At 42.8% G+C, this 14,020-nt stretch overlaps 1 protein-coding gene across 2 annotated transcripts in view; it reads left to right on the forward strand.

Moving 5' to 3' along the window:
• The window catches only part of LOC144782009 (synaptosomal-associated protein 25-like), a 445,013-nt gene that overhangs the window by 413,275 nt on the left and 17,718 nt on the right, over positions 1-14,020 (forward strand). For both annotated transcript variants that reach the window (XM_078661116.1, XM_078661117.1), the window contains exon 7: positions 2,913-3,057. In XM_078661116.1, the coding sequence (XP_078517242.1) occupies positions 2,913-3,057 (145 nt within the window). The remainder of the gene's footprint in view (positions 1-2,912; positions 3,058-14,020) is intronic.

The raw sequence follows: 14,020 nt of genomic DNA on the forward strand, positions 1-14,020 counted from the left end.
TATGGTGAGTGTACAAACTCTAGTCACATGGTAAGATGCTCACAAAAATCATTGGTTGTGGGTAATCCTTCTAAAGAAGACTGTAGTCATACGATTGGTCTGTTTGTTATCATAAACAGTGCTGAAGGACCGTTGACTTGTTCCCTGTTGTGGTGCGTCCTGTCGTCGAGGGATTCAACTTTTAGGAGCATTTCGCGATTGAGCCACTGTTGAGACTAGAGATTGCCAACAAAATGCATACCAGTCGAGAGACGAAATAAAATAATTGGGGCTCGGGGAACCTCTGTATATATCCTTTAAACTGGAGCTTCCTAAATCTCTACAGCCTGTAAGCATCTCCTCTGATAACCTCCTCCGCTCCAAGGCTTATAGAGCACTTTTCACTACTTCAGCCTGTAAAGTAGTGTCCTTCACTACCTAGCAAATACACAAGTGCCTCTTCGGCCCTGTAACCAGTAAACTGGTGCTTCCTTCTTCCTTTTCGTACAAGCTTGACCTACGTTTAGCTCCATAGCCAAGAAGCGTGTCCTCTGTTCACCTTACTTTTTCAGTCCAATTTGCTTCAAGCTAGACGTACCCATCTCCTCTAAGCAAGTGTTTTCTTGTTTATTTTAAAGCAGCAATCCTATTGAGTCGTCTTCATTTCCATGACTATACATTTGGCATCTCTCTTTCTCACCAAACTTTGTCGGAAAAAAGCTCTTACCACTCCATCGATTCGTTGATGCGTTCTGTATTGCCAGCTGCTACACTGTATTTTTGGCTGATCACATATTCGCTGTTATCTCTGACCACCCCAATGATTTTCAGACATCTCATCCATCTTATTATTGCCTTCTGGAACACTTCAAGTACAACTGTCTTATATTCCCTAATGTTGCTACAGAAGAACGTTGGAGCACCTGTGTGAGGGTCGGTGACAGTTCCAGTGTACAAGGGTCATTGTTTGACTGAGAACGTGGAATTTCTACTGGTTGTGGTTTCCATCACCTTGCAGACTTATGTTTCCTTTACTAATGCTTTCTCACCATGTAAGTCTGAAATAGTCCACTGTACCTCTCCTATGCTGAGGAAGTACCATTTTTTATTGCTACTGCTACATGGAACACAAGAGGGTGCTTTGCCACGTACAGCTGTCTTCTATGAAACAGGTGGCCTGCAACAATAGGGAGACGAGTTAATAATTCTGAAGCTCAAGCAGTAGCTCCCTCTTCCACCTGCCAAGGTTTGGAGAAAGCATGTCTTGTACGCTTTTGTAGTGTTTGAGTTGTTTTAACGCACTTTTCCTATCCCCGGACAAGCGGGTGTGCGCTTGCTTTTTTCGTGCAGTGGAGTCGAAAGTGCAATCTGCACTAATGTGACTTGTTTGGTACCCTTGATTGTGACCTACGTACCACCTTACTTCTGAATGTACCCTTTTTTAATACCTCTTGTTTGGTGTACTTTGACCTCTTGCACTTTTTGTGCCTGGATAGCTCGGTGTCCTCTCCATATCCAAATGTATTCTGCAGCGTCTCTTGCAGTGTAACACCCCTTTACTCGTTTTGGTTACTGTATCGAAGATTGTGGACTTGCTCTTACATGTCTTGTGCAGCGTGACATGGTCTTACACGTCCTATGCAGGATTAGAATGAGTGTGATCTTAGAAATACTCTGCCATTCTTTGTGAACGAATGTCCCACCCACTGTTCTTAGACACAGCCTTTTGCTCTTTCACATGCACAGACCTATCTTAAACCTTGTCCTTGTAGACAACGTCTCTTTTTCCTGTGTACACGTCTTTTTTAGCATCCTTTTACATAAAGCTGTTTTTTATCATGCTTTCACACTTACATTTGTAGACAGAGCTGCTCTGTATTCTGGATAGGGTCTACATTTCTTTCCTAACAGTGGCCATCTGCCGTACTTGTAGATTGAGCATCTCTCTAGTGTGTGTACAGAGGAGTCTGCTCTCCTGGCTGCCCAGGACTGCTCCCTGTGGTGTTAATAGTTGGGGTTTCTCACTAGTCCTTGCTCATAGTGTTGCTCTCTTTTCTGTGTACACAATGTCCATTCTCCTGTCCTCCCAAACAAAGCTGTTTCCAATTACATGTACAGATGTGTCTCATATCTTTATGAAACATGGCGGCTCCATATGTTGGGAACCAGTGCCTCATTTTCAGATTTGGCTGCCCCATTCTGGGGACCAGCATTAGCTGGTGGAATACCCGCATGATGGAGCAACACAAATACCCTTCTAACTATGGAGCATATGTGTATTATAACAAGCTAGCCATTCTTTGTTCCATGCAAATCCATATTAGTCACAGAAAACTGTGCAATAAAATCCTGTTTTCTCTCAAACCCAGTGCAGTTTTGGCATTGTATAAATGTCCCTTTAGATTTTTACTTCTAATATTCAAAGATTTGCAATACATTAACCAGAGTATAATCTGACAATTGGTTTTAACTGTTCACTCTAACATTGAGCTGTTAAAAAGTAACTTATTTTGGGCTTTTATGTGAACGCTAATCCAGCCCACACCATCCTACATGGTTTGAGTCGGCTTTCCTAAATCTTTTTTGTATGTAGTTATCCTCAAAATATCAATAAACGTACAAATTAGGTTTCATTTGTTGTAAATGGAGAGTATCTGCATAAATAACATACTCAGCAACATTTTCTATGCTCCCATAAACTGTGGGGCCATCTTTTTAATGGAAGGAAAAACTTCTTAATGGTAAACACCACTTTGTTGAAAGTGTTCCCAGTAGGTTTTTTCTAGTTTCTTGTGAGTCACATGGATAGGTCTGGAACACTAGCAACAAGGGAAAGGCTACCTCAGTGCTCCTCGTTGGAGTGGTCCCTAATGGTTCTGTTTTCTCATTTCCTGGCTTGTGAGGCTAATAGCGGAGTGTGTGACTGGTTTCAGAGTGACCAACGATGCCAGAGAAGATGAGATGGAGGAGAACCTGAATCAAGTGGGAAGCATCCTCGGCAACCTCAAGAACATGGCCCTGGATGTAGGCAATGAGATCGATATCCAGAACAAGCAGATGGACAAGATCATGGAGAAGGTGAGTGAAGTGATCAAACATTTCAGGTGTCAATTCACTAGCATGTGCCGAAGAGAGTTTTGCAGTCTCGTGGTGAAATAAAGTCACTAAAATGCTTTATTGATAATAAAGTAAGCTACCCACTCACATCGAGCTGCTTTCCAATTCAGCTTCACTGTCCAGCTGCCACAACAGGAGTCACCTCGCTGTAGGTGTAGAAGTAAACCTTCAAATCAATTAGTAAAACAGCTGCTTGAATACAAGAAGTACATCACAACACACACCCCACCCACTGTTAGAGAAGAAAATCCTAGTAATTGATCAAAACAGCAACCTGTCGTTTAGCTAACCTCTCGTTTTCACTATCAGGCTTCGCATCTTTGCTCTGGATGTTCTATTCAACCAGTTCCAGTTTTTCCTCCTACCTGTTTTACTAACCTTCCACTGTTTCAATGAAATGTATTATCCAGTTTGAAATAATTCCTGTGTATGACTCTTGCCGCGAAGACCATTGATTTTCACTTTACACCCAGTTGAGAGTGCACACTCTTAAGTGTCTCTTCAGTAAAGCACACCTTCTTCACTCCCATGCACTGGCTTTAGCGCTCGCTGTACCTCTGCTGCTCATGTTGCACTCTTTTATGCAATTCACCCACATCTATTGATAGTTCCTTCTTTGTACCCATCAAAGCAGGGTCTCTATTGGTTCTGGGTTTCATTTCCCTATTCATTGCAAAGGGAGGGGAGTCTCCTCTGACAGGACTGTTCCGCAAACAAAATATCATTTCAGTGACCGCCTTCCACACCAATCCACTAGCCGTGGCTAACCGTAAATTGTCCTTGGTCATTCTGTTCGTAATTTCATTAGGTCTAATTACCCTTGTGTTGTACAAAGTGGTACACCTGTCCTTCAAGTACTCCATCTTGTCTGTCAAACACATCTTCCCACCTTTGACTATTACAGTTTCACTGGGACACTTTGTGAGGAAATACCATATCCAAACATTTGTGACCGTTCTCATGGTTACGTACCCTTCAAGCTTAGCCTCTGCTCAATTTCGTGTTAATCGATGGATACTATTAAATAGCAGCTTCTTGAAGCCTTAATATACCAAGCTACTTTGCTCTAGGGTGTGCCATATAACATGCAGTCTGTAGGGCTGGATGCTTATTGTTTTCATCTTATCACTTCATCCACCACATGGTACACTCCCCTTAACTCTCATGTTGATATCCGGAACAGTTTTGGTCCTCACCCATTTCATTGTAATGATCTCACCAAGGTGTTCCTAATAACCTAAAGCAATTAAATCTGCTCTAAAAAAAGTTGGTACTACCAGCTTTTCAGCACACATCAACCCAGAAGCACGCAAACCTATTTTTTGCTCATCACATAGTAATGTGATCTGTGCCCACAAAGTGGCCAGTCTATCACTAAATATCCCTTATCTGCTCATCGTCTTCCACTTCTTGTTGGCGATGGAAATATCGCTTTCTGATTCCACTCTCGCTACCCATTTCTTATTGCCACCATAATCTGCTTTCATACATAATCGCTAGTTTTATGTCACAAAATGAAGTGACAAAATATTGACCTGCAACAACATCGAGTATTATAACATTTATTATTTCCGTATCATCATATATATAGATGTGGAATTAAGAATAGTAAATCTACTCTTAGCCATATATAATTACCTTAATTATATAGCGGTAGTCGATAGTCTGTTAGAACATTCTCATCACCTGGTACCACCTCTTGAGATGTCCTGTTAGCAAAACAATTATTATTCCCAGTAATGTCCTCTAAAGCGGAGTTATTGGTCTGCTGATTTTCTAACCCACTGACCTTTGATTGGCCTAGCTAGATCTGAAAAACAAGAATTGGCACAACAACCGTGCCCTGTTTGTTGCCATTTGTTTTTGATCTTAAAGGGAAGGGTCTAAGGGCACCAATTCATGCTTTTTCTATATCCAAACCTCCTAGGTTGTTTGTAAAAAAAAAAAAAAAAATAACTGGACTCAAACGCCTTGCCCCCAAAATGAGTGGAATGCTTCTTTCTAAGAGTTTGCGCCTCATCACCATCAAAATGTGCTACGGGTGCTCTCCACAAGCTCTTTTTGTATTTTTTATCTTGTTGAAGAGAAATTGATTGGTGGGCTGTTTCTTTTCCAAGGTGAATGATATTCCACACTCTATATAAAGTAATGCTCAGTAAGACTTAGGTGTCATTTCTCACTTAGAAGAGTTATTTTTAAAACCAATTTTAATTGGGTTGTACAACATCCTCCATTGTAGTCTGATCAAGATATATAAAAAGCAAGCTGCAGCTGATAATACTATTTTTATTGTGAAGTGATTCTGTATCAGTTCTTAATGTAAACATTTATGAATGAAAATGATTATAAAGGAAAGCAAAGCATTTTTGAATGTGCCCATGATGTTGAATGAGTTTAAGAACAGTAGTTCTCCCGTATTGGGGTATCTTTCATAGATTCACACGCTTGAATCATTCCCCGTCGTCGAAGTGGAATTCCCACGGTACATAAAAAGCAGTAAGTAATGACTTTAACATTAAAGTTAAAAGAGAAAAACATTCACTTTAATATCTCATCCTAGTCATTAGGAATGGTCCAAACTCCAGTCAAAAAGGCGACAGCTCCTTCTAAAACCCTCTACACAGAGGCGCCAGGTTCTCAGATTTTCTACCGCATGTTGTGTGAAGGGAGTCTCCCTGAGCTGTGCTCAGTACTTTCTATTTGGCCTTCTGAATTTCTTCACATCTTCAGATCAACATGTCTTCTTCGAAAAGATCTCTCTTCAGGCATTGTGACTCTTGTGGGAAACTTAGGCTTCATTCAGATGATCCCCACAAGAAGTGGATCTACTGCCTTCACCCTGATCATCAGGTGAGAGACTGTAAAATGTGCAGAACTTTCTCTCAAAAGACCTTGATAGAAGTCTTCTTCTGTGGCTACAGAAGTTAAATACTAAGGACAATCCTCTATCTGATGAGGAGAATAATTCCTCACTCAAGACTACAGTTGCAAAGAAGAGGGCAAGTGAGGTGGAGCTGGTGTCTCCTAAGGCTGCTAAGGTGCTGCAGAAGCATCACCACATCTTAAACCTGATGACCAGCCTTCCTCTTCTAAAAAGGAACCAGCTTTTCATAAGGGTCGATCTGTGCCTTCTAAAACTTCTTCACAAATAAAGCAGACGTCCAGGTCTTTTCTAGAGACAGTTTTATCACATAAAAAAGATGCTCCGTCGACGACACCCTAGTCGACAATAACTTCCGTCGCCACAACTATGACGACGACGTAGACTTTCTCTTCACCTCAGTCCAAGTTCATCATTTCGTCTGCATCTTCTCCATCAACTATAGTCTGCGTGAGGGTGAAACCTTCTTCATTGATGACAACATTGTCTTCAACGTCGACGAAGAAACAAGGACTTCTGTCAAAACCATCGTCGACGGATATTCCGTGGCCGCCGCAACTGTTGGCGGCTCTAAAGTACAAGTCTCTCTCGTCTTCGTTACTCTCATCGGCGCTAGCCTTGTCGACGGTAGCCTCGTCAACAGTAGCCTCGTCGATGGAGCCGAAGACTTTGGGTACAGATCGTCGACGTCAAGATAGTCGACGGAAGAACTGTTGACGAAAAATTAATTGACGACATCCTCGTCAGTGGTTTGCTTGACGTAGTCATTGTTGGTCCCGTCGACGAATTTGCCAGCATCTAAAGAAAATACATTACTTCAGCCTAAGGGAAGAGCGTCCCAAGAAGTGATATTGCCTATTCACACTTCGCCTAATAAGGTATCCCCCTCTCCTTCAGAGGAAACCTTTAATTACGGAGAGGATGAAGAGGAATCAGAGGACGATGGTATGTTTGAGGTGGCTCGCAGTCCGTCGGACCTCCTCATAAAGTGTTAGGACGACAAAGAGGAGGACTATGTGTACTATCCTCAGGACCCCAACCAAGATAGGCAAAGGGAACACATAATTCAAATGCCTGTTTCCCTAGTTTCAAACTTACAACATATGGTAGAGGATTACAACCACAAAGTCCCTACTCAGGGCCCGCATCTTCAGTTCCTCAAACTCCTATTACGCAGCCTTCCATGCTAATTAGATCTCCCCCTCCTGTTTTCCCATTACCTGTAGCAACGCAACCATGGGATCAGGAGATTCTTACCACTGACGAAGAGGGAGAACTGGATAAGTTATCGCTACATAATGTATAGGATGACTATCCGATTCAAACACCATCGCCTTCCACCCCCACCTCCGATAGATTCGCCACCTGAGGGCATAGGGGATTCCATACCCTTATGGAGAGAGCGGCAAAGAGGTTTCAGCTTCCCATGGTAACCAAGCAAGCTTATTGTTTCCTTTACGATTTCAAGGAACAGACGAAGAGACCGGTTCGCTCAAATCCCATAGTAGATTGTATATGGCAAGAGGGCTCACAAGTCATGAGACCACCAGCTCCAATTCCGTCAGTCTTTCCTAAGTTGGAGAAGAAGTATAAGGCGCCTGATAATTCGCCTGCATGCCTTATCTGAGAACCTAAGCTGGATTCAGTGATATCACAAGTGACTCAACATGGTGCCAGAAATCCTGCTTCTCCACTGTCTGTCCCACCTGTTAGAGACAGAAGGCATCTCAATTCCATTGGTAAAACTTTTTCCACCTTGCCGGCAACCACCATTAGAGTGGCCAACTCTCTTCCCATTATGGGCAGCTACAACCGCCAAATGTGGTCGGACATTTCGCCTTTTATAGAAAGGTTGCCTGAGGAATCGAAAGCTGAGGTGTTGAAAAATGTTCAGGAGGGAAAGGATCTCGGCTGAGATCATCGATTGAGCTGTAAATGTTTCCTTTACAGGATTCAGTCAATTGGCTGGGGTAGCGGTCCTGAGACGTCAGGGCTGGTTAAAAGCTACTTCTTTCAGGCAAGAAGTTCAGACAAAGGTAATTGATATGCCTTACGATTGTGAATCCCTATTTGGTCACCACATTGACGAAGCGCTTCAAACCATCAATAAGGATACAGATACTGCAAATGCTCTTGGTACACTGCAGTTCAGGAAGCAGCCATTTTGTGCAGCAAGAGGATGTGGATGGTTCTCCTTTCGGGGAGGTTATAGTCAATACAAGCAGTCCCAGCTGTATCAAAGGCAATCCCGATACTCGTCATCGCAACATCTGCAGTCGTTCAAACAACCTCCTGCCGCTTCCTACACACATTATAGAGGAAAGGCTGCCTTCAGAGGCAGAGAAAACACCCAAAAACAGTGACAAGCCCCCAGTGCCGGGCACAGTTCCCACCAATTCTTCCAGAGTTGGTGGAAGAATTTCAGTTTTCTTTCCTGAATGGTCTTCAATAACAACAGACAGGTGGGTTTTAGATATAGTTTCCAACAGTCACACTTGGGAATTTCAAAAGATTCCTCCGAACTGACCTCCCAGAGGTCCCCCTCCTTCTCATCTAAAATAACTTTTGTCTCTGATAAAGATAATGTTGCACAAAGGAGCGATCGAAGTGGTACCAGATGTACAGTGAGGAACATCATTCTATTCAAGATTTTTTAAAGAAATCAGGGGAGTGGCGTCCCATCTTGACCTTCGTTGTCTCAACAAATTTCTGCAAAAAGCAATCCTTCCGGATGTTATCACTTCAGGAGGTCCTTTATTTAGTAAATCAAGAAGATTTCATGACTACCTTAGACCTTCCGGATGCCTATTTTCATATCCCCATTCTCCCTAGACACAAGAAATTCTTACACTTCATAGTGGCTGGCATGGACTTTCAGTTCCAAGTCCTACCATTTGGCCTTCGCTCAGTGCCCCGAGTGTTCACCAAGGTCCTAGCACCTGTGGCGGCTCTCCTATGACAGGCAGGAATTAAAATCTTCCCTTATCTGGGCAATTGCCTCGTAAAGGCGAAATCCTTCGCAGTGGCGAAGTCATGCTCCGAAATGTCTCTCTCTTGCAGTCCTTGGGTCTTTCCATCAGTCTTCCAAAGTCTCAGCTAATTCCCTCAAAAGTAAGAACCCTATTTAGGACCGACCTTGGATACTCACCAGGCGAAGGCCTTCGCCTCACAGGAAAGGCAAGAAAAGATCCGCAAACTGGCGACTCTACTCCTCGTAAAAAAGTCCACTTCAGTTTGCAAGTACAAATCGCTTCTGGGGATGTTGTCCTCCTGCATTCCACTCATTCCCAACTGCCGCTTGTGATTGATGCCCTTGCAAGATGAGTTGGACCCAGAGGCTACAAATCTCAGGGTCCTTCGACGATATGATAAAGATAACACCTTAAATGAAAGAAACATTCCAATGGTGGACTCACATCCCAACGGATGCATCCCCGAGGAGTGGGGAGCACATCTAGAAGGGCTGACAGTCAAGGGAAAATAGGACAGCCAACAACGATCCTTACACATATATCTATTGGAGTTAAAACCTATATTCCTGGGCCTGAAATATTTTCTCTCAAAAATATCAGGAGCATCAGTATTAGTTCCGTCAGACACTTCAACAAGCGTGCACTATTTAAACAAACAAGGAGGAACAAGATCAACTATGCTATCCCTACAGGCCCAGCAAATATGGGATTGGGCAATTAAACACCAAATAACATTAATAGCGGAACATGTTCCAGGAGTGGTCCACATCCGGGTGGATTCCTTGAGCAGGTCAATTACAGCTAACCACGAATGGGAACTCCAACAACCAACGCTGAATTGCATCTTTCGGTTGTGGGGCAGACTAAAGTTAGACCTAATTGCGATCAGTCTGAACGGCAAATGCCAATTCTTCGCCAGCTGGCTACCCCAACAGGGATCGTGCAGGAATGCATTTTCGATAATTTGGTCAAAGATTTATGCTTACACTTTTCCTCTGATTCCTTTAATCCCAAGTGTGCTTTGGAAGATAAGTAAGGAACCTTGCCGAATACTACTCCTAGCACCTATGTGGCCTCGCCAGTTCTAGTTCACAGAGCTTCTACTCCTATTGGAGTGCAAATCCAGGTTGTTACGCCCAATACAGAACTTGCTGACTACGAATTACAGCCAGGTCTACCATCCGGACCCAACATCTCTACGAATATCAGCTTGGCTCCTGAACACTATGAGTTTGCTGACCTAATCATTCCTGCTTACTGTTGGGAAGTCCTGGCTAATGCTAGAGCACCGTCCACTATCAAGACTTACAAACTCAAGTGGAAGAGATTCTGCCATCGTTGCGCAAGCTCAGAGGTGCACCCTATCCAGTCTTCACCACAAAAATGTCTCCCTTTTTTCCTGCAGCTTGCTAAATCTGGTCTCTCTTATTCTTCCATTAAGGTTCATCTCGCCGTAATTTCCAGATTTCTGCAGCATAATAGGTCACTGTCGCTTTGGTCATCAAGAATTATAAAACAATTTCTCTAAGGATTGTTTAGAATGTTCCCTTCAATTAGACGTCCACCTCCACCTTGGCATCTCAACATTGTATAGGCACAACTTATGAAGAGCCCTTTTGAGCCCATTCATAAGGCTGACCTCAAATACATTACATGGAAAACATCTCTTCTGCTGGCTCTTACATCAGCCATACGAGTAAGCGGCATACATGCTTTCACCACTCGTCATACTTTCCTTCTGTTTACTAAAGTCTCTGTTATACTTTAAATAAATCCTGCTTTTATACCTAAAGTCCTGTCGCACTTTCACTTAAACAAGCCAGTCATATTGAAGACTTTTTTCCCTAATCCCCAAACACTAGCGGAACGATCTTTACATTCCCTGGATGTAAAGAGGTGTATAAAATTCTGCTTGCAGAAGACAGCCAGCATCCGCAAGACTGATCAGCTTTTTGTGGCTTATGGTAAAATCAGAAATGTATATCCAGTCACTAAGCTTACTATAGCACGTTGGACATGTTCAGCGATTCAGTTTTGCCATCAGCAAGCAGGCAAACCTCTACCTTCAACAGTGAAAGCTGACTCTACGAGAGCAGTCTCTTCTTCGATGGCTCTCTTTGCCGGTGTGCCTATTCAGCAGATTCGCAGAGCAGCAACCTGGTCCAGCAGGAACCCTTTTACTAAGCATTACTGTCTGGAAGCTACAAGCAATGCTGATACAGCTGTGGGACAATCGGTTCTACGTAATCTTTTTCAATAAGGTGAGGCTTAATACTTCCCACCTTCTTATATGTTTGGATATCGCTATTATTAATGAATGATTTCACTACCTTTTTATTTAGTGTATGCATTGTTATATAGATATCTCAAAGCGCATTTCCGGGGCTTATGAAGAGTCTGAATTGGCAGTTACTAAGCGCTTCCATCAGAGGATTTTAAGTTGGACTTCATATCCCAGTAAGCAACGTGCATGCTCACTTAGAGCCATCCAATCATGACACATGATAACACTTAACAGCCAGGTGAAGCCAACATGCGCTTTTTCATTGTAGTATCCCCGGAAGAAGAGGACAACTCGAAACGCGTTGGGCTGTGGTGAAATGCCTTCATGTACTGGGAAATGCATTGTCTTACCTGCGATATAAAGCTTTTGGGGAAAGCGTAACTGTTGCTGGGTGCTCCTCGTTTGTTGGACACACCCCACAAGCTTTGATATATATATATATGTATATAATATAGTGTGAATTCATGATACACTTTGAGACGTACAGGATTATGTACATTTCATACTGCATACCTTTGTATCAGCATGCATACCTATGATATAACTGCTATCTATTCGGATTCAAGCATGTGAATCTTTGAAAGATACCCCAATACTGGAGAAGAAAATAAGTTACCTGTAAACTGTGGTTCTCCAGTATTGGTATCTTTCATAGATTTTCATAGATAGATAATTGTACGACTCCAAAATTTGGTGTTATCCATAATATCCTGGGATTTAGATGGCGTTTTGGAAAATGTGCTCTTAATTGTACATTGACTTATATTTGGGAATCAAAAACGGAGATAAATTCATTAAATAATAACAAATGTTTTACTCAGTGCTTAATTGGTAAAAAAAAACAAGAAAGAAATAGTGCCAGGGTTCTCATCAGGAGGCCTGTACAGCTTGCACCACACATTGCCCCTGCCATGGTGCAAATCATAGTTAGAGCATAACTACTAACCATCACACTCCTACAAGTGTGACAATTCAGACTATTTCAGGCCCCCAAAACTATAACAATGGCTTGGGCTGCAGGTAATAGTAATTTTGAATGTATATTGAATTAATAATTTACTGTTGTTGTGGTAATATCTACATTAGCCAGAGATCTCCACCTTGTGGCAGGTAGTCTCAAGCACCGGTGTTGACAATTGTTGGTGTACCACAAACCACTGGCTCAAATTAAGCACTGGTGTTACTATTCTGTATTCCCATATGTTTCCAGTTAAAACTGTACCTCACTTCCGTTGGTAGGCCTATCACCCCTGATAAGAATCGGTTAAAACTTGGGCCATATGAAGACAAGTGTAGTCTCAATGTGGTCTTTATACACTTCAGGTTGATTCCTATGATGTGCAATTGGTCCACCCACACATATGGGGCAGTGTCTTAATTGGGAGAAGGGTGGGTTTTGAGGCTTGGACCATTGACAATAAGTGCCTGAGATTTTTGTCACATAAAATGGCAAAATAGTGTTGTAACCCAAAGTGTGACCTACACGGGAATTCTGATTAATGAAGCGTGATAAAATCCTCTTAAGCCACATCACTCTGGATTTCCCTGGGGCCGTACGTTTCAGAAAAGCTTAGAGTTTTCAGTGTTTCCGAGGTTCCATCTGATCCTGGGCCCAAATTTCGCAGTCATCTCCCATGGACATAGAAAGGAAAATTGATGTTAAATGCATATTTGTGATGACTGCAGGGCATTCTGGGTAAGAAAACATACCCATGAATTACCCTGGGTCTCTGGGTTTCATTGATTCCCAGGGGTAATAAGGCTTCCTAGGTGCTGACTGACCCACAGCCCAAGTACTGCAGCTGTTCCCCATAGCAAGTAGGAGGAAATTAGGTCTTTGGGCATAGTTCTGACCTAAGGGCTGGCAGAGAAGGTGTAAACGTCCTAATCTGCCCCCTCCTGAGGGAGAAATACTTTCTGATGCTTGATGACAAAATGGTCCGGCCTCCATTCTCTTTGCTTTTAACATTTTCCCCAAGGTAGTCCCCCCATCAGCCTGCTCGAGGCAGTTTCGTAAAGTTCACAAGAACATCGGGGAAAAAAGTGAAAAACAGAAAGGGCGCACTGGGTTTGCTCTTCCTAGCACTGGATTGCAGCCCCAATAGCCCCAGCACCAGACAGTGATTCTGCCCCTCAAGGGAGAAGATTGGAGGATTCACCTCCTATCTATCTGAACCAAGAGATAGAAAACCCACTAGACACCAGAGATTGGTGTCCAAAATAGGTGTTGCACATGTCCCATCTTGGCATCAGGTCCTATTTATGGGTGCCTGATAGTATTTCAATGACCCTCGCAATGCAGGGAATTGGCTGGCAACCCTGGACCACCAGGATGCCTATTTACATCTTTCCAGTCCTCCCAACCCAGTGGCGTTACTGAGGTTTACCATAGGGTCCCAACCATGTCTGATCACTTTGCTGCTGTGGACCGACATCCATACCACATATCTTCTTGAGAGTGCGGGAGTTGATTTGATTGGTTTGGTTTGTGGTATCCTGGAGCTATCTCAAGAAGTTTAGAAGAGGACAAAAACATTGATTTATATAGCATTAAAAAAAGTACAATTAAATAAGTCTTCTTATGCATAGAAGAACTGGTGTGCTTTGTCCATGATGACTGAAAATTTGCAACCACTTGAATGCACCTTGGAAAAGTCTGGTATGATCACCAAATTAGCTTACTGAGAACAAAGAGTTCTAGTGAGGATTTAAAGTCTAAACTAATCTCACTTGTGGATGATGTGCAGTAAATTGCTTTATGACAAAGGCTCGGAGCTTTAAATAGCC

Source organism: Lissotriton helveticus, chromosome 9, assembly GCF_964261635.1.
Source record: "Lissotriton helveticus chromosome 9, aLisHel1.1, whole genome shotgun sequence".
Lineage (NCBI taxonomy): Eukaryota > Metazoa > Chordata > Amphibia > Caudata > Salamandridae > Lissotriton > Lissotriton helveticus.